The 26,277-nt window shown below is 39.3% G+C and overlaps 1 protein-coding gene across 4 annotated transcripts in view; it reads right to left on the bottom strand.

Annotated features, from left to right (window-relative positions):
- Positions 1–4,320: 4,320 nt before the first annotated feature.
- Positions 4,321–26,277, bottom strand: part of LOC135114783 (two pore channel protein 1-like) — a 63,406-nt gene continuing 41,449 nt past the window's right edge. For 2 of the 4 annotated variants that reach the window (XM_064030855.1, XM_064030856.1), the window contains exons 2-21: positions 17,589–17,710; positions 16,456–16,622; positions 15,689–15,771; positions 15,182–15,302; positions 14,732–14,860; positions 13,355–13,416; positions 12,142–12,315; positions 11,653–11,754; positions 11,291–11,417; positions 10,735–10,817; positions 10,456–10,574; positions 10,118–10,262; positions 9,411–9,593; positions 8,936–9,000; positions 8,339–8,490; positions 7,384–7,597; positions 6,535–6,625; positions 6,269–6,385; positions 5,785–5,987; positions 4,321–5,536 (exon numbers count right to left, since the gene is read on the bottom strand). In XM_064030855.1, coding sequence (XP_063886925.1) covers positions 5,385–5,536; positions 5,785–5,987; positions 6,269–6,385; positions 6,535–6,625; positions 7,384–7,597; positions 8,339–8,490; positions 8,936–9,000; positions 9,411–9,593; positions 10,118–10,262; positions 10,456–10,574; positions 10,735–10,817; positions 11,291–11,417; positions 11,653–11,754; positions 12,142–12,315; positions 13,355–13,416; positions 14,732–14,860; positions 15,182–15,302; positions 15,689–15,771; positions 16,456–16,622; positions 17,589–17,706 — 2,607 coding nt within the window. In that variant the 5' untranslated portion in view covers positions 17,707–17,710 and the 3' untranslated portion in view covers positions 4,321–5,384. Of the gene's footprint in view, positions 5,537–5,784; positions 5,988–6,268; positions 6,386–6,534; positions 6,626–7,383; positions 7,598–8,338; positions 8,491–8,935; positions 9,001–9,410; positions 9,594–10,117; positions 10,263–10,455; positions 10,575–10,734; positions 10,818–11,290; positions 11,418–11,652; positions 11,755–12,141; positions 12,316–13,354; positions 13,417–14,731; positions 14,861–15,108; positions 15,303–15,688; positions 15,772–16,455; positions 16,623–17,588; positions 17,711–18,207; positions 18,580–26,277 lie in introns of those variants that run through there. The other 2 variants (XM_064030854.1, XM_064030857.1) reach the window with 2 other exon arrangements.

Genomic DNA, 26,277 nt, shown 5'->3' with positions numbered 1-26,277 from the left:
TTAACAAATAAACTGTCTTGTCAAAACCATCAAGGCACATTTAAAGGCTCAAATACTTATATATAACTGACATACCAAAATAACTAAAACATATCTGAATACAAGATCCTGCCTAAACACTTAAAACAGCTGGACACGAGAGTCTCATTCCTACACACTTAAAACACATCTAAGTATCACACCTAGATAAAAAAAAAAATAAATAAGTAAAATAAATAAGTAAATAAATAGATAAAATAAATAAATAAATAAAAAATAAAACTACTGTGACAAAACAACTGAATTAAAGCAACACGAGTGACGTACCTAGGTGGTTAACTCGTATGCATAAAAAATGTACCTAAGTTATTAAAACACACCTAATTAAAACGGCAAATCTACGTTAAAACTTCTAAAACTACCATGGTAAAAAAAATAAAGAAAATAAAAAAAATAAAGTATGTCTAAAAAGGAGCGACATACTTAAATGGTTGAGTCATTTGAATAAAAAACATCACATGTAAGTAATTAAAAACACCTAATTAAGACACCGAACCTTTAAAACTGCCAGGACAAGACAACTAAAGCACCCATGAAAAACTGTGACAGAAGCAATCAACATACCTAAGTGGTTAACTCACCTGAATAAAGAGATTAAAACACAGACCTAATTAAAACACCAAACCTTGATTAAAACCTCCAAAACTGGCATGACAAAACAACTAAAACACCCCTGAATAACCATGACATAAGTGACATACCTAAGTGGTTAAGACATCTCTATTCTCCCTCCGTATTATAACATGATCCAAGTATGCTGTGTCGTAGGGGCTCTGGCTGACCCTCACACCACCAAATACTGCAAGCACTGGCTGGCTCTTACCATGATAAGGAGCGGCAGGTCTGCACCACCCCGGCCGAGAGGAACAGGATGGGGAGTCGATGAGACAATTTATGGCTGCCCCGCCTGAAGCTTTTAGCACCCTTGCTTTTTGTACTCCATTTGGAATGCATCTGAGCAAGTCTGTGCATCTGTGCTTCGTCCCCTGTAAAACTAAGGGAATGGATGGTTATAACAAGGGATGATGTAATGAAAGAGTCACTGGCCAGGAATTGCATCTTAGCTAAAGGGGCACTGAATAGAAAATGTTAAAAATTGATGTTTTTAGGTCATTCACACATTATAAAATTTAGCAAGAAGAGAATAAAAGAATATTATAAGTAGGTGATATAATAATAGTCATGGGTCAGGAATTATATCTTGGCTAGAGGGGCAGAGAAGAGAAAATGTTAAGAATTAAGGTTTAAGATTTTCACATACAATAATAATATGAACAGAAAAAGAGGCAAAGAGGATACAATAAGAGGATGGCACAATAATGGGGCCATGGATCAGGATTTATACCTTGACTAGGGGCACACGGAAGAGAAAATGTTGAGAATTAACGTTTCAGTCACTCCTACATTACATTAACAGAGTGTGATAGAAAAAAAAAGGATATAACAAGAGGATGATGTAATAATAATGACATGGGTCAGGAATGAAACCTTGACTAGAGGAACACAGAAGAGGAACCTTGACAAGAGGGACACTGAAGAAAAACATGTTAGGAATTAATGTTTTAAGTTATTAATCTATTAACAAGAATATGAGAATGAAGATATATTAAGAAGATGCTACTGAAGAGCCCTGAGTCAAGATTTATAGTTTGTTATAGACACGTGAGAAAATGTTCTGAATTATTTATACATAGCAAAACATGTTAGAGAAAAAGAGAAATCAATTAATCAGAGAAATACTTTTGACAATATGAAAATTTAAAAAGAAAATGGATCCAAATAGTACTATAATAGGACTTAACTTAAAATAAGAAAAAAATAAAAAAATAGAAAAATAGTGAGAAAAACTTTCATAATACATAAGTTTTAAAGCAGGGCTCTTTGAAATGGAGAGGAGATACACAACAAAAGCCAACCATAAATAGATATGCAAGATTTAAGAACCCATTAAAAGAAGACTGGGAAGATAACACAAGAGGAAACAATTGAGGAAGACAATGAGCAGAGAGAGAGAGAGAGAGAGAGAGAGAGAGAGAGAGAGAGAGAGAGAGAGAGAGAGAGAGAGAGAGAGAGTGTGTGTGTATACCTATTCATAGAGAGAAGGGGCAGGAGAGAGTACTTATTTATATGCACATTAACTTGATGTATAAACTTCACTCCTGCTTTGATCTCTGAGGCAGTAGTAATAATGGAGGCACAGAGTCGCACAGCCTTATCACTCTGTCACTTGTATATCATGGCAGCACTTGACTGTCCTTACCAACTCCTTTGATCCTTGATAACACAGCGCACGACCTTCGCCAATAGAGCCACAAGGGTCCAAGTGAACTGGCTGGCAAATTAATATCAGATGAACCTGTGCCTTTTGAAAACACTGAGGCTGTTTTACTACTCTGTTCTTGTGTTTAGTCTTGCCACTTCCATTCTTCAAGGGATGAATGTGTGTGACTGTCTTTCTTCACACACTCACACACTCATCCCCTGAAGCTTAAAGAAACAAACTGAGCTCAAGATTCCTAGTAATTCTGGAGAAAGATAATAATTCCATCTACTGAAGCTTTACTATCATCATTGCCTCTGACATCAAAAGTCTCAGGAAACAAAGTGCCATCATCTGTCTCAGCTGAGAAGGGAAACTTGTGTAAATAGACTAGCAGACTGCTGTGCTGCAGCATTGAGTGTTCTGAGGGAGGGTGTTACAGCAGATACAGAGTTTGTTTTAGAGAACAGATTTAATAAGATCATCACCCATAAAATCTCCATAGGACATAAGCTTGAAAGACAGTAATTCTTACCATTAAAAATATCTGACTCATAGTTGCATTTAGCTTACATTATGCTCAGGTGCATTAAAATCTTTGGTAATGACTGTAATATCTAGCAATCTCCCTCAGCAGAAAACTTACTCTATCTGTATAATTAATATTTCCGAAATTAATTCTTATAACATGGCACATACGAGGTGTGTCATTAAAGGTCCAGGACTGGTGCCACACAAGTTTTATTTCACATCCAGGCTACAAACTATAGGTTATCTCCTTCGAAGTAATCCCCCTGGCACCGCATGCACTTGTCCATCCTTCTCTGCCAGGCTTGCATGCACTGCTGGAAGGATTCTTGCGGGATGCTCCTCAGCTCCGTCGTCACGGCCTTTTTGATGTCGTCCGCATCATCAAAACGGGTCCCCTTCATGACCTCCTTGAGCTTGGGGAAGAGGAAGAAGTCGCACGGAGCGAGGTCAGGTGAGTAGGGCGGTTGCTCCAGCACGGCGATGTTCTTCTTGGCCAAGAACTCTCTGATGCTCAGGGCATTGTGAGCAGGCGCATTGTCGTGGTGAAGCAGCCACGAGTTGCCCTGCCACAACTCCCGCCTCTTCTCGCGCACTGCACGAAGCAGACGCCGCAGTACTTCTTTGTACACATGTTGGTTGACTGTCTGGCCCTGTGGCAAGAACTCGCAGTGGACGATGCCCCTCACATCGAAGAAAGCGATCAACATGACCTTGAAGCTGGACCTGGACTGCCTTGCTTTCTTCGGCCGTGGCGACGCCGGACTCTTCCATTGAAGGCTCTGGCGTTTGGTCTCCGGGTCGTACTCAAATACCCAGGACTCATCGCCGGTGATGACTCTCCTGAGCAAGTCTGGTTCAGTTTCCAGACGCTCGAGGATGTCCTGACACACCTGCATGCGTCGTCCCTTCTGGTCATCGTTCAGGAGTCTCGGCACCATCTTCGCACAGACTTTCCGCATGCCCAGATCTTCAGTGATAATCTTCCACACGCTGTTGTGGTTCATGCCAAGCTCATCTGCGATCTTTCGAACAGTCAACCGACGATCGTCACGCACCATCTGCTTGACACGCTCAACATTGGCCTCATTCCTGCTCGTTGAGGGTCTTCCACTCCTGGGGTCATCTTCCACGTCCTCCCGGCCCTCTTTGAACCTCTTGCACCACTCAAAAACACGTGAGCGTGACATTGTCTCATCCCCGTACACTTTTTGCAGCATACCCAGTGCTTCTGACGGCGTTTTCCCCAACTGCACCAAAAACTTCAAGTTTGTTCGCTGTTCAGCGCTCATTGTTAAACGACCTGCAACAGAGGACATGATTTTAAAAGCACGTAAGAAAAAGATTAGTGACTGTAGAGGGTTGGGAGCGCAGTTGTATACTCCAGAAGGATTACTTTGAAGGGGAAATATGGTGGTTTGTGGCTTGGGTTTGAAATTCATCTTTTAGGACACCAGTCCTGGAACTTTAATGACACACCTCGTACATATCAAAACTAACTAAGTTTAAAAATCTATATTAAATATTGAAATCTTCTAATGGTTAAATACTTCCCGTAATTATGGAATTTAATTTTTTGAAATATTATGACTACAGAATCATTCATACATTCATATTATACAGCAAATAAATTATGACTTTCAGATACAGTTTTTGTCATTGAGGACAAGGCCTTCCTGTGCCACAGCTGCACTCATGTAGTCCTCTGTTTGTTGTACTTTAAAATAAGCTAAAATACAAGGTCAATATAAATTATACATATATTATTCTCAATAGTAACATTATTAAACTCCTTGGTAAAACTTAATGTATTCTGAAACTTTCCATTCACACAGTAACAACAACAGAGCAGAATAAATTATCACAAGACTCAAGTATTCAGATCTACATTTACCACACTGGCTGAGGGAAGATCTTTCCCAGCAAGGAAGACCAATATTTATTGAGTTAGGTTTTCAGACCTTCAGTTGAATGGCAGAAGTAGGGATGCTAAAAGAAACAAATGAACACAGAATCTTTAGCCATAACAGATAACTGCAACAGATCATAAATGCTGTCCTTTCTCCCTTAAGACAGCATCCCTAAAATACTAATGTTTCTACCTTAAGACCTTTAAATTACCCGTTTGTTTTACGCTCAACAAGGTTTGTTAGGTGGGATGTGCTGCTAGTAACTCTGCCAAAGATGTATATATTTATTACTCATTCAATATCTGTATGTTTGTGTATAGATATCTTGTCTCAGCCATACAACTATGGAAACATCAGCCTGGTTTGTAGACACAGATATTTGTCTACATGTTCAATTTATTTACCTCAGAGACAAAGAGAGGCAGATATGCAAATGTCTCCAGTTAAATTATCACAAATATGATGAGCATGTTATGGAAGACAACAAGACAGTAACAACTTATCAACTCAGATCTGAACTTTAGCAACTGTACACCTTCCTGCAGATGCTGGTAGACCCACCAACACAGCCTGACACTTTAAGGGCAGGATGGCTTCACATCAGTATCCTTGAGAGCATCACCACCACACCAGCAGGAGCAGCAGCATCAGAGGCTCCATAGTGTGTGGTTCTGACTGACCAGGTATGCATGCTCATCCTGAAGATCCTGGTCCAGGCTCTCAATGTTTGGTCCCAGGTCGTGAGTGCTCAGCTCCTTCTCAAACATCTTCTGCAGCAGGACCTCTGTGTTCTTCAGTCCTGATGAATGGAGCATTACTTTTTAACACCATGGGGAGAGCTACCCATGAGCATCTCATATATGTGTACCTAGAGGTATATCTCATATATGTATACCTGAGAGATGCTACAATTACGACCAAAGAGAAGTCATGATTTGAGATTAGTATTCACTCCATATTCCTCACTCCTGAAAATACAAGTAATATTTCCATAAACATCTTGTGCATCACAAAACTTAATATCAATAAGACCACACAGGAGCTCACTTTTTGAGATGTGGAACCGGACATCTGTTTCTGAAGAGATGTCCTTGCCTGAAGCATAGAACTGTGAAGCTCCTGGGGATATTCTACCATCAACCTCTGTTGTTGGAGGATGAGGTGCTGATTCTGTCTCCTCCTCAGACTCTGAACTATCAGACACCACCAGGTTCTCATTACTCACGGTCGACATGGCTCTTGGCCTCTTCCTAAGGATGAAATAACAGTGTAAGAACCTGGATTCTGGAGTGGTAGATGAATGGAATACTCAGTAATCAGGTTATTATGGAGCTTTAAAAGATTACACAAATTTATGGATGTGGATGACAGGTGGAAACAGGTAGATTTGTTTCACACAGGGATTGCTACATGTAGGCCTGATGGCTTCTTGTATCTTTCCTTATTTTCTTAGGTTCTTACGTTCTTATAGATCTTCCCTTAAAAATTATACAACAATGTTCTTATGTTTAGGTGTAATTTTCATCCTTACTTTCTGAAGCTGAGTCCCATTTCTTGAATTTTCTTCTCCATCTGACTCTCCAGGTAACCCTGACAGCTGGCTGTGTACTCCAGGATGAACACCTCCAGGACAAAAGCTGTGAAGATGCTGCAGGGACAGTGTGACTCATTACAAGCAGGATTAACAGGCCAGGAGGGGCCAGGAAAGTCATGCCACATCACAATAGTAAACAAGTCTGGTCCAAAATATTAATCAGTCAAGACAAAAAATCATATGAAAATACAGGAATATCTTACTTGAGAACCACAATGACACAAGTGAGGTGGAAGAGGATGAAGTAGAGCCTTGCCCAGGGGTCTGTTACGGTAGCATAACCGTAGGCAATAAGTGAGTGTCAGTTAAGGAAGGAAAGTATTATTTTAATGACAAAGGTAATCTAGATCATGGTAAAAAAAAAAAAAAAAAAAAAAAAAAAAAATTGTGAGCTTTGTACATCATTAACCATTTCCTATAAGTGACAGTTCTTGCCATGACCATAACAAAATCTGATCATCACATAAAAGGAACAGAATATTTCTTGTCTTAGACCTGAGCATACATCTTCCAGCACCTTGAACAGCAATGCTTGAAATACTGAATGAAAATACATGAAAATGAAGATACATGAAAACAATGAGGAATTAAACTTCTGATGGAGTATTTGAGGAACAAAACACCAATACTAATCATCTTTTGTTAACACTGACATCACTGTAATGAAGTGTTTAAATAGATATAAAGAAAAGGATATGAATAAGAATTTCATCTTTGCTAAACAATAAAAGTACATCTTAGAGAATGTAGCATGAGAAAGTGTCTTTTTGAAGTTGTAAATGTTAATGGTAAAGACTGATTAGCAGTGAAAGGGTTAAGCCATGATGATCAAATAGTGTTCTGTTAAGCTTAATTCTCCTGTCCCTACAGAAAAACATGTACTCTCATCTAAAGCCAATCTTAAAATGTCAATTAAGATATTTGAAAGTAATCTGGTTTGTATAAATTCACAAACACACAGAACATCATGTATTATCTAAAACCAATCTTAAAATATCAAACACCATATCTGAAAGCCATTTGGGCTGCATAAACCTGTATAAAAAGGATATCATGCCACTGGTTGACGACTGTGAGCTCAAAGAGGACAATGAAGGCATGGATGACGTCATTGAAGTTGTTGTTGCAGTAGTGGTCTCGCCAGAAGTCAGAGTTGTGCAGCTTCTCGTTCCCACAGTAGAGTTCAGAGCCTGTGGTGTAGCCAGAGAACCGCACCAACCCTTGAAATGCCTCCATCCCCACAATGGCAAAGATGTAGTAAAACACCTGTGGATTAAGTGTAATCAGGGACAGTCTGACTTCATTTCTAAAACACAGGCATCATAACTTTTTCATGGATTCTTGGTATAAATACAGTTAGTCATTTTGCAACTAAAGTAATATGTGATGCATTTTTTTTTTTCTGCCTTACAGACCAACCAAGAATAAAGGAAGCTATGGATACATATAAAACAAAAGCTATTAAAATAAGTCTACACACTGAAAACTAATAAAAACAACACTCAATGTTAAAATTTGAACATTTCAACACAACAGCTAAATAAAAAGACAAATAAAAGAAATAATTGAACTATATTTGATTTGACATGCTTACCAACTTATCTGTAAAAAGACAAAGATAAAATAAACATCATCAATAGACAGAATGTACATAATTGCATATCCACCCATTAAAAAATAAATAAAATAAACAATAAGAAACAACATTAGTAGACCAGGTACACATACGAACACGACAACCTAATAAAGAGAGATTACTTCAGCATAGCAACACCAGACTACCCCTTTCCACCAGGGCAGAGGGGATTAAGAGTGTGAATGAGGAGTCTGTGAGTGTGTGGAGCTTCGCCTGGGAATGCCAGCCTGGTAAGATATATAGATAGATTATTATTATTAAGAGTGTGAATGATGAGTCTGTGAGTGTGTGGAGCTTCGTCTGGGCTAACCCGTGTGGACTGCCAGCCTGATGCATAGATAAATAAACTTCAGTGAACAATCTGAACGTACCAGCATGACAGCCCCGTAGGTGAGAAGGGATGGGAAGATCTTGGTGATGGTGTGCACAATGACCTTGAAGCGATTGACACTGCCGATAATCTTGACAAGACGCAGCACACGAAGCACCAACAGCACATCCAGGGACAGACGACTCTCCTGCTCTACAGATAAAACAGATGGATAGATATTTTATTGATCAACAGATGACTTTCCTCCTCTACAAATAAGATGGATAGATAAATAGATATTTTACTGAATGACAGCTTTCCTCCTCTACAGAATGATGGATGGATAGATATTTTATTGACTGAGAGATGACTCTCATCTAAAATAGTTAAGATAGATCAATATTTTACTGACCACAACACACAGCATCACACAATAACAAGCAAGATCCAACAAAATATTCTTACACTGAACACATCTGACACAACTAATCCTCCTCTACTGATAGATAGATGGATAGATAGATACATACATAGACATACTTTATTGACCAGCTTGGATTCTCAGGTTTTCTAAGATTTTCAGCAACTTTAGGACTTTAGAAATTAATGGCAAAAATGTAATGGAGATGAACAATAAGAGTAATGCTGACAGACTTACCATCAGCCACAACTGCCTCCACGACTCCCATGATGAATGCTGCACCAATCACAACAAAATCAAACCTGTAAAGGTGAAAAACATGTATGACACAATATTCCTCATATTCACCTGTACATACAATTGCTTTATATATTCTCAGCATAAGGACAGGGAGTACAGAAGAATGGAAAGGAAGCTCCCAAAGTTAGGGTCAATAAATTTAAACCTATTCCTTGTCAGAAAAGTACATTTGAGAGAAGAAACAACAAGCCTTTCACTCCAAACACATGAACTGTCCAGTCTAGTAAAAGGAAGTAACAGTGAGGACAGTGCAGCAAGCTGGAGGTTGGTGATGAAGAGAACATGGATCAAGGATGGGTACTTTATTCCTCCAAAGAAGCAACCATAAAATTAGTCATTCCTTTGCCCGTACTACAAAAATAAAATCACCAAACAAAATTATGACAGTGATGATGAAAGCAGCCTCACTCACACATTCCACATCTTTTTAAAGAAGCGCCGGGCACCCAAGACGTAGAGCTTTAAGAATATTTCCAGCATGAACAGAGAAAGGAAGACCCACTCCGCTGCATCATCCCATGTGTCGTCACTGTCAGCGATGCCAATTACTACTGCATTCACCAGCGTCAGGATATCAAAGAAAATCCCAAAGAACCTGGAATAGGTAAAGAACATTCAGTGTATGGTACAGTATGCTCCACTATGAATTATGAAAGTGTGGTTAGTATCAACAATCCTATCCAAATTATAGTTGCTTTTTTTTTTTTTATGGATGACAGATACTGGTGAAGGGCAAGAAAAATATCTTAAAAAAAGGCTTATTGAGATGCCAGTCCCAAAAGAAAATGAATCAAAAGGATGATCTAAAGCTTGAGAAGTGTCTATGAGCTACCTAGTGGTTTATGGAGTGTCCTGGTGGTGGAGGGCTCGGCATATTTGGCTCTAGACCAGGAAGACCTAAGTTCAAATCCCAGGCTGATCAGAAGCAAAATTTGGTGTTGTCTTCTGTCACACTGCACACTCTACATGAAGCCTGCCTGATGTGATATCTAGCTAGTATTCAGTTTAATAGTCAATGAAAGCCAGATGATACAACGTAGAGAGCTACTGCACATAAATAAGGCTGACATGCGTGAATAAAGCATTCCAAACTTGATATAAAAGGAGAGCAGTTCTTACCTGTTCTTCACTATGGCACAGATCAGTTTTGAAGGCTTTGAGTTGTAAAGTTTGGGGAAGTAGTGGCCAATCAGTGTAGTTCGGTCCACCACCTCAGACACCTCCACATTCAATAGGTCTGCAAGCTTGAGGAATTCACCTTTCTCTGTCCCAACAAAAGACTTAATTCAGTGAGATATTCCTGAGAGTCCTGCCTCTTGGTCTTATAAGTCATAAGTATAACAGAGCAATGTGCATGTGACTCTTATCTTCACCACCACCACCACCGCCACCACCACTACCACCACTACTACTACTACTACTACTACTACTACTACTTCTATTAATGTCACACACACCCAAATAATCCGAGCTATCTGAGTCAAGCACAATCCACAAAACGTTGATGAGCGCTGGATTCTTCTTATCATCCAGAAACTTCATCAGCTGCACAAACCTGGTCCTTGTCACCACTCGTCTGAGGGAAGAAGTTTGAACAGAAAAGCATAAGCTGTGAGCTTTCCTTTCTCAAAACTCATGGACTGGCTGAATATTTTTTTACTTGAGTTTTTATTTTAGACTCTTACATTTTCCTCCATGCTTGCAATCCAAGAGAGTCTCAAGGAAGCATAACTTACTTGTTTCTGAGATCAAAGGCGAGGATCTCAAATGCTTTGCTGAGCTGCTGCCGTTTGCTGTACACAGATTTCCTCACCTCATTCTGTGGATGGACAAGATTTTTCACTTCTTTCATAATACAGCTGTCACATAAGAATAACAGAAGCCAAATACCTTATCTTTTAGCCTTCATGCATTGTTTAACATGTATCAAGTTTAATCCAGGTAAGTGTATGGCTATCTTCATGATGACAGGTCACTATGAGGAGCTGGTAAGAGTGCAGGCACTTGGTGTTACTGATAATGATGCCTGGCTGCTATGGTGGTAGTAAGGGGGAAACAATGAGAATGAAAGCAGTAAAAAGAGTTATGGTAAAAGGAAAATAATGGAGAAGCAGGATAAATGAAAGCAGTATAAGAAGTGTTATGATAAAGAAATGAAGATGTGGAGGGAGAGGATAGTATGATGGCTGTGTTTTTTTAATTATAGATATTCTGGCAATGTGAACCCTCATGAAATAAATACTATCTTGTGAGATGATCCCACCTGTAATGGTGAAACGGATGAACACCTACTTTGAGATGCTTCCTGTAGTTATTATAGATGACGGCAAGGATGATGTTCATGTAGATGAAGAAGCAGATGACCAGGAACACCACAAAGAAGATCACGTAGTAGGTGGAGATGTCAAACGCCGGCATCCTGAAGAAGGGATGATAACCTGATTACTGAGTTTATTCCATTCATTTACCGCTCTACCTGAGGATCAATTCCTTCCTATCTCCTTTTTCGAGCTTGAACTCATTATTTCTTGTTCTATCCTGATTGTTGATCCTGAAAATCTTGCTTACATCACTCTTGTCATATCCCCTACACTACTTAAAGACCTGGCACTAAGGATCCTTGTATAGTATGTATAGTACTGACAGTTCCTTACATGATGTCAGGGTTGTTGGCTGTGGTGACCAGGACATACAGGTCAAAAATGCTGTCCCAGTAAGAATCAAAGTAGGGTCTTCCATCCACCCACGTCAGACCTCTGCAACAATCAGGTAACATGATTGATGACACGGAAAACATACAGGTGAAAGGTTCTGTGGTTTATGTGAAATATGCAGCATAGTGAATCAATAGATTATATAAGGTTAGAGATGACAAGTTCAGTAATATATATAGTACATGAGGACATCTTTAATTACTTAAATAAAATGTGTGAAATATAAAGTCCTATGGTTTCTATTAACATATGGAGCCAGTGTAGTAAAACAAGTTCAAAATGAGGCTGGAGATTAATTCAAAAGCACATACATAGAATACTGAGATTTTTCGTTACATATATGATATTTTGAAGTACATTACACTCTTGAAACTCAGGAAGGCAGTGTAGCAAGTTTAAGCCTCACATGAAATCACCAGAGTTCCTGACCTTCCACCAAACAGCTTGTAGGCCATGAGGGCAAATATGGCCAGGCTGAAGAAGAAGAGGAACAGCACATTGACCACATCTGGGAGAGTTCGCCGCAGGTTACGAAACGCTCGCCTGATCTGCCGCAGCTCTGGGAAATTGACAGCAAACAGGGGACGCAGTGCTCTTGACCACCTGAAGAAGGTAAACATGTCATGACTCAATTACATTACTTGTTCTATTCAGTTTATTCATATTTTCATTAAGCTTTCATACATCATTTATTTGTTTTTGATGCACTTTATTTTACTCTCAGATTCCTGTACAAAGTATCCTGGATAGTATTAATATGACATACTGCTGTGTGTATATCCACCTTCAGCAATCTATGTACATCACGGATATGGACAGGAGTAACAAACAAAACACAAGGAAAAAAAAAAAAAAAAAAGAGAAGTCTCCTGAAGAACATCTGAGTCTGGAAGAAACAAAGAAAAGCAACACAAATCTTCAAAAATATAATGGATGTTTACTTTCTGTTGTGTATTTTTTCTTTCAATTCTCTTTCCTTTACTGTCTTCTGTGGAGGAATGCAAGTGATAAAGATCCTCTACCACTTTCCATGTACAGTTATGGACAAAACTATAGTCAATTAACCTGCTACACTCACTTCCACTGCGTTCTGCAATCTCCCTCAATCTTAACTTCCCTAATCTGTTTGGAATCTGCAACTTGATATGTTTTATAAGATCATCACCACATCAGAGGGCATAACACTGGCAAGACACTCAGGCACAGTGATCAGGACTTTTGGTCAAGAATATACAATGCAATTTTGTTATCCTAGTGAATGTCCACACAAAATGCCATCTGACTACAAAAGTTCATGAATCAAAACCTCTTTCATGTCAGTTTGTGAGTGTATGTGATTACTGGACTCCATATAAAAAAATGAACATAGCAATTTGATTATCCCAGCAAGTGTCTGCATAAAACAACACCATATGAAGCATGTGACATTAGTTAATCAGTCAAAGGCTCTCTTATGTCAATTTGATCTGTCCTTGCCTTCTAATGCCACCATATCATGCATAACATAAGTACAGGACCTCCACAACATATATAACCAGATCAAGCAGGCATCATGCACACCAACCAGTGACTCAAGCCTCCAGCAACAGACAGGTAAAGGAGACAACAAAGATGAACAAAAAATAACATCAAGCCAACTTACCGTACACTATAGATTCCACTCTCTGTTAGTCCAATATATATTACCATATCTAAAAAGGTAATCTGCAAATACATCATACATTATTTTCTGCACCAAGCAAGCAGTCAGTTAAAGTTGGCCAAGGGAAGAGAAGATAAAGAGTCAGTAAAATTAAAACATCAAAATACCTGTCAAAATCAAGCACTAAAAGTAAAGCATACAGGTTAATGTTAATAAATACAACTGGAATGACTACAGTACCTCATACGTGGCTATTTGTGTGCACTGGGTGGGGAGGAAACACAGGGGAAAGCAGATCTTATTTTCTCTAGGGTCTTAATGAAAAATCCTCCTCAGTCTCTCTTAAGAAAATTGTCAAAATGTTAGAGAAATAAAGATCTTATCCTGTGCTTTCTCACCACCATACACTTGTTTAATTAATACAACATGGTGGTTTGTATCATGTGACTCTTAAAGTGCCTCATCAAACTTTTATGTATCAGTGATCCGGGCCAATTAGTAGTTTTTTGTCTTATTATTCTTCTTGTTACTGATCAGTTTTCCTTTTTATATAAATGAAGAATGCAAAACTATGTCTTTTTTCTTTTACGTGTGATAAAGGCTGACCACAGGCAAAAAATAAATGGAAAAAGTGTTTGCTAATATGCCAGTTCTGTGAACTAGATTAACAGAAAAATGTTTGCCAAATTTTTGTGCTAGATGAGTTCTGGGGATGTCTTAATGATCCTCTCTCTGGCTATATTATTGGATCATCACAACTACATCATGAATTTCTGGTGTCAGTGAGAAGTAAATTTTTCATTTTCACATTAGTATAATGATACAAGAGTCTGTTGTTTTGTCTTGCCACAAAGGAGTGGTGTGTGTGATGTATTAGTGGTTATACTGACACTAAAAACTCTACTTTATTCCAAAAACGTCAATGCATCAGCAAGTAATTTTGTTCATACTCTTAAGAGCTCCACATCTTGGATTAAACATCATGTGCATATAGATACTGAAAGGTGCATTATACCTTGATTAGATTAAGTATGCAACTCATAACTCATAAACAGGGAGAGTTAGCAGTACAATGTGCATTACATATAAAAAAAAAGAATTACATCTAAAAAAAAATGAGATAGGTAATATATACTGCATGTACTGAATTTCAAAACATGCAGGGGATGAAAAGGAAAACAATATGGTTTTCTCAAGTGATATAAGTAAAAATTTCAAGATGTCATGCTAAAAATAAACAATAACATCCATACAAAGTGATGACTTACTGAGTTCTAAACCAGATTCAGTCCAAAAAGCAGATAGGTAGGATTCATTAGCATAAATTAACTGCATCAACAGCAAGTGCACAAACATGGGAACCAATGGGATACTTACCCCAATTAACACAAGAATGAGAATGTTTTTAGTATCTGACCAAAACCTAGTCAGGGGAGTGAAGATGCTTATGTGCGTCACTCGGAATATGTAGAAGATCAAGATCCCTGTTTCCATGAGCATCGTTACCTGAAGGATTGGAAGGTAAGTGTCATTCGTTTCCCGAGTAACTTCTATCATTATTTGCACATCTCAGCAGTACATGACTATCCTAAATGCTTTCAATGAGGTGATGTCACTTACTGAAGAATTCATGAATTTCAACTAATACACTGTCAAGACTAAACACTATGATATGAAATAATATGGATATCACACATATCTTAGACATTATATTCCTGATACTCCTGGCAAGGGTAATATTCTTCAGTTCTTACATTTTCTGTACTTTCTGTCCTCAAACCAGTGTTATATTGCTCTAACTGATCTGTGCTGACGTGACAGGCTTACCCAGTAGCTCATCTCAAGGCCGGGCACAGCAGGGCTCTCAAACAAGGCCAGGCACAGATGTATCACAAGGAATACATACAGGGCCACTTGTCCCCACTTGTTCTGATACAAGCGATACAATCTGAGAATTAAATAATTGTTGTCTTGTTTTAACACTGACACCACAGTAATAAATTGTTTGGATCAACATAAAGAACATGAGGCTAATTTCATATTTGCTAAGTTATGTAGGCAAAAGTAAGTATTCAGAGAGTAATATGAAAAATAAATCCTTCAAAAGTTGTAGATGACTGTGAGAAAGACTGATTAGTGGTGAAAATGTTAACCTAATTGATACCCATAACTTGTTTGCTACCTTTCAATGAAGAGGTGGCTGCTGTATATGCTTTGAACTGAATTCTATCTATATATGAATCCTTACCATAACAGTTCATGTCTTGGTGAATTATTTCTTTACAGCTACACCCACAACCAGTTCAGTAAGGGAAGCACACAGTGTTAACTCACTTCAAATGTCTCTCGGATACTTTGAAGTCTGAGTGTCTGCCATCTAGGGAGTCTTCCACATATGTTGCAGCAAGGAGCAAATTCTGAGGAGAAAATAAAGCAGCATTATTACAATTACTGCTATCTTGCTGCATGACTAACAGTGTGGTTGGTAAAGGATCAGTTCTCTCCTGTGCAGAGGTCTAGACTACACTACAAAGAAATACTTGTGAATACCACTATGAATGTAAATGCACACACAGATACCTCATCTTGGGTATCTTCCATCATGGGGAAAGCCAGACTGATGAACAGAAATAGATTATTATCCATAGCTACTTCAAAGTAAAACAAAAATATAACAAACACATGAGGAACAGAGATACTATCAATGGCAAGGCATGACAACTGGATAAGATAATTAATTAATCATCATTCTGCCGGCCTTTATCATAACTCTGTACTGGTGAAGAGATTGCCATCATAAATAAAATAAAACATATGAAGGACAGGCAGGACAACAGGACAAGACTAGCAATCAAACAACATTCTGTCTGCTTGTATCAAAACTCTGTACTGGTGAAAAGATTACCATCCTTGGAAACTTCAAGGTATAACACACAAATATAATAAACATATGAAAGACAGGGATATTATAACTTGAAAGACACAACAACAGGACAAGATTAGCAGTTGAGCACCATTCTGCCTGCCTGTATCATAACTCTGCACCATATGAGAAGTGACCACAGCCAGGCAACACCAGTGGCTTGGCTGTCAGTACCCACCAGGTCTGAGATGGGAGGGTCTGAGGAGTCAATGCTTGTTGCTCCATCGGACACATTGTTCAGCTGAATGCTTCCCTCCCTCGGCCTGTACACAACACTGATGGGGGCAGAGTCTTGGTTCAAGGAGCTTTTGCGCAGCTGAAGGGACGAGTTTCTTCTATGCTGGACTGAAATGGAAATGTTCGAGAGAACCAAATGAAACTGAAGGCAAGACAGAGAAAGAGAACTCTTGTCTTTTTACCACTAATTGCTTTAATGATGAGATTTACAGAAATTAAAATAATTATTAAATGTGAAATAATACTCTTATTGCAAAAAAAAAAAAAAGTGTCTGAAATACAACTGGAAGAGTATGAGTGTATATGATCCTTCAACACAAAGAATTTAACTCTTTCACAACTAGACAAAAAAGTTTTTATGTTAAACTCTTGTAAATCTTTTTGTATTATAAAAAGAAAATGAACCTTCTGTTTTCTCACTTTTTTCTCCTGTGTCTCCATGCAAAAAAATTTTTAGTGATAGGAAGGTTAATGAAGGATGACTAAAGCAGTAGAAGGGTTAAATGACAGCAAAGGAGAAGGTTTACTGATGAAAATTATTCATTATCAAATATAATACAGTATCTCAACTCAAGAGAAAAGAAAAAATTCTGAAAACACAACTGGAAAGAGTATAAGAGTGCAGATGCTGCTTCAACACAAATAATTCAAATGACAGCAAATGAGGAGGTTTAAAGTAATGAAAACAATCATTCAGTATCAAATATAACACAGTATCTTAATGCAAAAAAAAAAAAAAAAAAAAAAAAAAAAAAAAAAAAAAAAAAAAAGTGTCTGAAATACAACATGAAAAGAGTATGCCCTTCTTCACCACAATCTGAATGACACCAAATGAGGAAGCTTATAGTAATGAAAACAGTCATTCACTATCAAATATAACAAAGCACCTTGATGCAAAAACAGAAAAAAAAAAGTGTCTGAAATACTGGAAAATAATATACAATGCTTCAATCTCAATGACAACAAATGAGGAGCCTTATAGTAACAAAAACAATTAACCAATACCACACAATGCATCTTAAAAATAAAAAAATAAAATAAACTCAAATACAACAGGAAAAGACTATTAGATACCCTGCTCAGCACTGGACGGTGTGGTGACGGGGGCTGCTGTGTCTTGTGTGTTGGGGCGGGAGTTCTTGTGGTTGATCACCTCCTCCAGGATGTCGCTGTTCTCCATCACAGTCTCCATGGTGCTTTGGGACAACAAGACTCAGCAATGGCATCAGGTGTTCCTCAGAAGGGTGTCTTTCAAATATCTTAACCTGACTACTTCTGTAGCTATCTCTGGCCAACATGTTTCTTAAGTTGAGATGTACACAGTAAATGAATTAGCAGTGAGGATAATAAACTGAATTAAACTATACCAAAGTTAACTTAACATAATCTATGGACACAGAGAAAGGAGAAAAATAAAAATGCTTACATGGGCAGACAGAGAAAAAAAAAATGCAAGGACAGAGAGAAAATATATTAAACCAGAGAAAAAAAAATAGCTTACAGAGAGAGAGAGAGAGAGAGAGAGAGAGATACAAGATTCCATGGGCAGAGAGAAAATGGATCACTTTTCTTTTTTTCAATTTCCCTTACGGAATACAAAACCCCAAGACACAGCAACACAGAAATAGAGAACCAGTAACTCAAATATCATCACAGTAATAATTATATATAATTAAAAACACTCAAAACTTACCTAGACAACAGAAACACACATTAATACACGAATATACACCGATACTTCCCTTCTCTCCCCCTAAAACCACGACTTTTAACACTCCCTGGCTGTATTTTTTTAATCTATACCGTATTTTTTCAATTATCCAAGGAAGTGTTAATAATTTCGGCTCATATTTCAGCCCCGGAGCCTCAAATTTATGATATTAGGGGAGGAGTTTAGGGATAATTGTTGTTGTTCCCCCGTTTACATTGAAGGGGGCGGGTCTCGATAATTCAAGGTTGCGTCATGGATGTCTCAGGGTTGTGTAGTGGAGATCAGCTGATTAGGGTTCTATTTAGGTATAGGCTCGGTTTTAGTATTTAGTGCTTTTCTTTTTTTCCTTTTGCTTTATTTATATTTTAGTTAGGGTATGATGGTAGAGGTGAAAGAGTTGTAGAGAGTGAGAAAGGGAGGTTAGATAAACTCAAACTTATCTATTTTTTTTCTTTATTTTCGTATTAATTTTATTTATCTATTTTACTAATGACACGGGATTAGCTAGAGGTGAAGGTGATAAAGAAGAGAAATAATGGAAATAAGCCATAAGATAAGAAAAGGGAAGCTGCAAGAAGCCATCAGGCCTACATGTGGCAGTCTGCTGTTCATTAAATTTACCTATTTCCACATATTCTCAGGAGGGCGGTGGACTGACAAGACACAAATAATAAATAGAGAGGCAAATATAAACATCATTGGTCCAGTGTTGGGAAATAAGAAAGCGAGGCAGTTAATAAAAAAAAAAGTGATTTGAGAAGAAATTCAAAGCGTAAGGGAAGAACAAGAAGAGGAACAAGCAGAACAAGAACAATAAAACAACAACAACAACAACAACAACAACAACAACAATAACAACAACACAAGAAGAAGAAGAAGAAGAAGAAGAAGAAGAAGAAGAAGAAGAAGAAGAAGAAGAAGAAGAAGAAGAAGAAGAAGAAGATTTGAACGTGGCTAAAGATGTTTGTCTCAAGAAATTAATTAACAAAATGGATTAATGGATTTATGTGACAACTATCTACATACAGTATATATATATTTTAGTGTGCTTGCTATTCTCTCTCTCTCTCTCTCTCTCTCTCTCTCTCTCTCTCTCTCCTCTCTCTCTCTCTCTCTCTCTCTCTCTCACTTGCTTCATAAATTCAAGGTCATAACACCTAATTTTAGTTTTGTCTGCAAAAGTCAGAGTGGTCTGTAACCTCCCCCCTCTCTCTCTCTCCCCCCCCCTCTCTCTCTCTCTCTCTCTCTCTCTCTCTCTCTCTCTCTCTCTCCCTCCCTCTCTCTCTCTCATGTTGTGTGATGTTAAGAAAACGAGATAATCATAATAAAAAGAAAAACGAGAGGAGAGAGAGAGAGAGAGAGAGAGAGAGAGAGAGAGAGAGAGAGAGAGAGAGAGAGAGAGAGAGAGAGAGAAAGAAAGAAAGAAAGGAAGAAAGAAAGAAAGAAAGAAAGAAAGAAAGAAAGAAAGATAGAGAGAGAGAGAGAGAGAGAGAGAGAGAGAGAGAGAGAGAGAGAGAGAGAGAGAGAGAGAGAGAGAGAGGGGGGGGGATTGAAAGTGACAAATATGGTTGCGTCTTGACTCTACAATTACAAAGATAAACATAAATGTGACTATTATTCTCTCTCTCTCTCTCTCTCTCTCTCTCTCTCTCTCTCTCTCTCTCTCTCTCTCTCTCTCTCTCTCTCTCTCTCTCTCTCTCTCTCTCTCTCTCTCTCTCTCTCTCTCTCTGTCATAAGCGTCCTTGTCCAGCTTCATTTAACACTCCTTTCCTCCGTATCTCTTCATCATCACTTGTTGTTTTCATCTTCCACTCTTGTCCTCCTCCTTGCAAAACTCGTGGCTTTCTGCATTAATCATTACACAGAGAGAGAGAGAGAGAGAGAGAGAGAGAGAGAGAGAGAGAGAGAGAGAGAGAGAGAGAGAGAGAGAGAGAGAGAGGGGTGGCAAACGTAGGGGGATTAATAAATTTCCCACTTGCGAAACCTGTTATCAACCTTATCTTTAATAGCATTCCTCACGAACATGCGCTCTCTCTCTCTCTCTCTCTCTCTCTCTCTCTCTCTCTCTCTCTCTCTCTCTCTCTCTCTGATAAGTACAAAAGTCATAGGAAACAAGAGTAAGAAAAAAAAAAACACTGAGATATGAAAAGAAGATTAGGAAAGAGAAAATACAGAAAAATAATAAGAGGGAGATCAGCAAAATTATGAGAGAGAGAGAGAGAGAGAGGAGAGAGAGAGAGAGAGAGAGAGAGAGAGAGAGAGAGAGAGAGAGATTGTAAAATATCTCCACACTTTTACGAGCAAATCGAGTCAGTGAAAATATCCATAATAATGATAATAATAATAATAATAATAATAATAATAATAATAATAATAATAATAATAATGATAAAACCCTTCTTACAATCTTCTAACGTATCAATCTCCATAAAACTCAAACATTCACTTCTATAATAATAATAATAATAATAATAATAATAATAATAATAATAATAATAATAATAAGAAGAAGAAGAAGAAGAAGAAGAACAATAACAACAACAACAACAACAACAACAACAACAACAACAACAACAACAACACTGGCAGTACCTTTTATACGATCTCCTTATGTTCTTGTGCTCGTAAAACTTAAAACATTCTCCTCTCTAACAACAACAACAACAACAACAACAACAACAACAACAACAACAAAAACAACAACAACAAGAACACCCTTTTCAGACAGTCACTACGTTCAGGCAGCCACAAAACTCTTAATTCAAAACTTTCACTTCTCTCACTATCGCGGAATGAGTGTGTTGAACTCCGCACGGCACCACGAACCCCCTGAACTCTATCCAGTCAGCCTTGCTTATCACGAGCGGGGCAAAAGGACACAGCTACTACCAAGGTCACTACAACTCAAGGTCTGATCATGACGACGTGGCTGGGGGGACGTAGGCTGCGCGAGGCTGTGACGTCAGGTTTCTCCTTCCCGCTTCGGTGTTAGAAGAGAGATGAGCTGTGCGTTGGTGGATGTTAAGTGTCTTCATCTGAATTTTGTTGTTGTTGTTGTTGTTGGTGGTGATGGTGGTGGTGGTAGTGATGGTGTTCTTATTTTCATCGTAATCATCCTTATCATCACCATTATCATACATTGTAATTACAAGAACCTGTCTATTTTTAGGGGAATATCTGATCTGATGGTGTTATAATTAAGCCTTGGTGTTTATGCAATCTCTCTCTCTCTCTCTCTCTCTCTCTCTCTCTCTCTCTCTCTCTCTCTCTCTCTCTCTCTCTCTCTCTCTCTGATATGGCTTCTCTTTGCAATTTGTGTTAATTCTCCAAGCTTAAGTCTCATGGCTTTTAAAGGTGCTGGAAACCCGAAAGATTGCTAAAATTAGGCCTGTATTCTGAAACGCCTTGCGTTCTCACCACGACTGTTTTCAAACGCCACACATATGATTAACTGGGCTCTCAAGACTATTTCTCCCGTTGCTAATGTAACAATCGTGTTAATCTGTCACTAAAACCTTAAAAACACTTAAAAAAAACCCCGCTTAGCTTTAAGTAGAACCCTTTGAACGTAGCAGAGGTGAAGTGCAGGAGTGTTTTAGAATATCATGGGAATTAAATTTGTGTGGAGCCTTCATAACACTTTCCCATCCCCGTGCATGCTTGATTGTAGCGGTATGTGGCCTCAGCCGTGTGGGGAGTAGTAATGCTCCTCTACCGGGGCTCAGGAAGGTTGTGACAATGTAAGATGTGATTGTTGGGAATATCTGAAAGTCTTGGCTGATGTTTCATTGTTCAAGTGTAGATTGGCTGGAGTGAGTGAGTGAGTGAGTGAGCAAGTGGATGAGTGAGTGAATGAGTGAGTGAGTGAGTGAGTGAGTGAGTGAGTGCGTGAGAAAGCAAATGAAGTGTGTGTATAAGTGTGCAAGTGACTGTAACTTAAGTGAATGACTGATTGACTGACTGAATGACTGACTGACTGACTGACTGAATGACTGATTGACTGACTGACTGACTGATTGAAGTGAATAATAAATGAAAGACTGATGCAGCGAATCAGTGAGTGAGTGAGTGAGTATGTTCGTAAGTGAATAACCGAGTAGTGACTCACTAACCAATCGAGTGTGAGTCAATTCGAAAACACGAAACTCACACATGAATTGAAACGTTCACTGAAACACACACACACACACACACACACACACACACACACACACACACACACACACACACACACACACGCACACACACTGATAAAGAAACACAGAAAGTCCTTGTATTGCCTAAGACAGCTGCCAGTCCTCTCCCTTTCCCTCTCCCTCTCTCACTCTCCCCTCTCCCTCTCACTCTCACTCTCTCCCTCTCATGTGCTCGTGGGCAGGAAGGCAGAGGGCAGAAGGACGCAGAGAGAGAGAGAGAGAGAGAGAGAGAGAGAGAGAGAGAGAGAGAGAGAGAGAGAGAGAGAGAGAGAGAGAGAGAGAGAGAGAGAGAGAGAGAGAGAGAGAGAGTAGATCTAAAAGGAGAGAGAGACGGTGAAAGTAGAGGGGAGAGGGAGGGGATAGATAAGGGGAATGAGATAACGAATGAGGGCACAAAGGGATAGGAGGAGAGAAGAGGGGAAGTAAGAAAGTGAAGGGAGAGAGAGGAAGAGAAGAACAGATGAAGGGAGAGGAACGAGGAGATGAAGGAAGTGTAAAGAGAGAAGGAGAGGGGAAGGAAGCGAGGGGAAATGAAAGGAGAGGAGGGAGAAGATGAGGATGAGGGGAGAGTAGAAATGACCAAAGGGGAAGAAAGAGAGAAGAGATAAAAAATGGGACGAGATGAGAGGAATACTGGTAGAAGGAAGAATGCCTTAGAGAAGTGGAAAGAGAGGAGGGAGGGCTAGAAGAGGTGAGGGGATGTGAGGGGAGGTGAAGGGAGAAGAATCAGGTTACGGGGTACAGAGGGGCCGTTCCAAGGGCTCCTCAATTAGCCAAGGACTGAGGGTGTGGCTGAAGGCAGGTGCTGTGTGTGTGTGTGTGTGTGTGTGTGTGTGTGTGTGTGTGTGTGTGTGTGTGTGTGTGTGTGTGTGTGTGTGTGTGTGTGTGTGTGTGTGTGTGTGTGACTTATTAGTTTAAATTGAAGCAACCTTTTAACTTTAGTGTTTTAAGATCAACGTGTTTGTTTGTTTTTCTTCTTTCTTTTTTTCTTTTGTTCGTTCCTTGATTCTTACTTTTCCTACTTAACTTCATTGTTCGAAAGTTACTTCTTTCTTTTTCATTACTTTTCTCTTTTTTCTTCCTTTCTTTAATTTTTCTTTCTTAATTCTTACTTATCCTAACCTAACTTATCCTATCTAACCTCAGCCTTTCATAACATTTCTTCGCTTTTCTTCTCTTTATTTTTTCCTTAATCCTTACTAATCACTATATAAACCTTAACTTACCCAACCTAACTTAAATCTCTTGAAAAACCACACTTCCTTCCTTCCCTCTTTCTTTCCTTCTTTCCTTCCTTCCTTCCTTCTCCCCTTTCGTTTCGTCATTTCTCAATTTTAACTTATCTAACTCGACGTATCTTATAGACACATGAATATTAGTCCTATTGGCCACAGTTCGCTTGCTTAACTGATCCCACCTAATGAAGAGATGCGCCATGGATTAACCTCGATAGCCAAAACGGAATATCATGCCACATAAGTGTACAGACTTTCGTGACATGTGCATTGACTTTCGTGATGCAAATCCCTGACGAAATAGAAAAAGAAAAAGAAGGAGGAGGAGGAGGAGGAGGAGGAGGAGGAGGAGAAGAAGAAGAAGAAGAAGAAAAAGCATAAAAAGTACTTCATTAATGCAAAAATTTATTATCCTCCTTAACTTTTCTGGGCCACGAGCCATAGAGAGAGAGAGAGAGAGAGAGAGAGAGAGAGAGAGAGAGAGAGAGAGAGAGAGAGAGAGAGAGAGAGAGAGAGAGAGAGAGAGAGAGAGAATGTGGTTGAAGGGTACAAGGGCATGGAGGAGACAGAAAGAGAGGAGGGAAGGAAGGAGTTGGAGAGAGGGAGAATGAGGAAGATGAGGGGAAAGGAAGGGAAGGGAGGGGAGGTCTTCGTCTGAACCTCCCCTCAGTTTCTTCCAAATAGCCTTGAGGGGAAAGGGAGTGGCGGTGGTGGTGGTGGCGGTGGTGGTGGTGTATTGTGTTAATGGTGTTTGTTGTGGTGGTAGTGGTGATGTGCTGTGGTGGTGGTGGTGGTGGTGGCAAGAGACAAACACCACACCCTGATCTTGTTGAGTGAGTTTCTTTCCTCCCTCATCTCTCTCTCTCTCTCTCTCTCTCTCTCTCTCTCTCTCTCTCTCTCTCTCTCTCTCTCTCTCTCTCTCTCTCTCTCTCTCTCTCTCTGTAAAGGTCGCTCTCGTACAGACAGACACAGACACACATACACACTACACTTAACTCATTATAACGTGGTGACCTTTCCTTCTCTTCCTGTATAGTTATGTGGACACCACCAACACCACCACCAACACCACCACCATCACCACCACCACCACCGTCGCCACTACAGACAACGACATAATAGACAGCACCAACGACCCTTGTGTTTGGGAGTAGATATCAAGGTTATGAGAGCAAACAACGAGGTAATGGCCTTGTTGGGAGCTGAGGTTAGGCCAAGGCACCCCACTTCCTGCTTGTGGTCTCCGGGGGGCGTGGGCGAGGGTGTCCTTCTGCAGGTGCCTTTCGCCTTTGGTATCCTACATCAATCCTACACACATACACATACACACATAAGGAGCATGTAAAAAACGGTAATTCTACACGTGATATTGCACGTGATAAATACCATAAGAAACGTATGAAAACAAGGGAAGCTGCAAGAAGCCATCAGGTACATCAGGTCTACACGTTGCCAGTCGTTATATAAAACATGCCTGTCTATTTCTACCTATCATCCCCATCCATGAATTTGTTTAATCTTTTAAATCTCCCTGATGACTCGGCACTACCAACCTGATGACTGAGTCTATTCCATTCACCTACCACTCTATTTGAGAAGCAGTTTCTTTATATCTGTCTTTTCAACATAAATTTATCGAGTTTGAACCATTTATTTTTTCTCCTGTACTGAATACTGACCCAGGCGATTTCTTACTTTCTTTTGTTATTCCTATTATTTCTATCCAACTGACAACATCACTAACTTACCGCGTCAGGATAAGACACCATATACGCGATGCAGTGAGACGTAGGAAGTCAAGTGGCCGGAAAAGCATGCTCGGGTAACCTACTCAGCACGATAAGCCACGATCCACAGCACTAAAATCCCCGAATAAGACCTTTACGAGTGCTGAGAAGAAAGAAAAGGGCTTAAAAAGGTCATTAGTATATAGTGTGATGTTCAGAAGTGGTAGCAGAAGAAAAAGAAATGCCTTAGAGTAATTGAGGAAAGATGTGGAACGAGCAGTGAAGGAGTTTGGGGAGATAGTGAGTCACCTTTAACACTACGCCGTTCATCAGTACCGCCGTGTTGAAACTCTACGGGATGGGACGGTACCGGTTGAAGCGAAGATCAGGGATGAGGAAGTTAATGGCAGTATTCTAAAACACTTTAAGCTTTTCTCTCTCTCACCACGACTGTTTTCAAAGGCCGCTCTGTCACTGTAACTGTAAAAAAAGACACCATTAAAAATCCTGTGTAACTTCAACTGCGTAAAGCCTTAGGGACGTAGTGGTAGGGATGCCGCGTAAAGTGTTTCAGAATAAAGTCCAAAAACAGATAAAGTTCGACGGATTTAGACGATCTTGGACAAATTAGACGATGTTAGATGGAGTTAGACGAAATCAGACCACGATAGACAAAGGTACACGATATTAGGCGAAATTTGACGATGCTAGACTTCGTATCTATACTGGGATGAAAGGGTATATTGACTGACGGGTAAAAGATAGATATAGGTAGATAGGTGGGTGGATGCATAATTGAATAGACAGATAAGATGATAGAGAAAAGCATACTTAGTTAGAATGATTGATGGACAGGATAGACAACTAGACCGAGAGATATTTTGAGAGATAGAT

The sequence above is a fragment of the Scylla paramamosain genome, chromosome 28 (assembly GCF_035594125.1).
Source record: "Scylla paramamosain isolate STU-SP2022 chromosome 28, ASM3559412v1, whole genome shotgun sequence".
Lineage (NCBI taxonomy): Eukaryota > Metazoa > Arthropoda > Malacostraca > Decapoda > Portunidae > Scylla > Scylla paramamosain.
The sequence above is the reverse complement of the archived record's forward strand: the minus strand, read 5'-3'. Positions and strand labels throughout refer to the sequence as shown.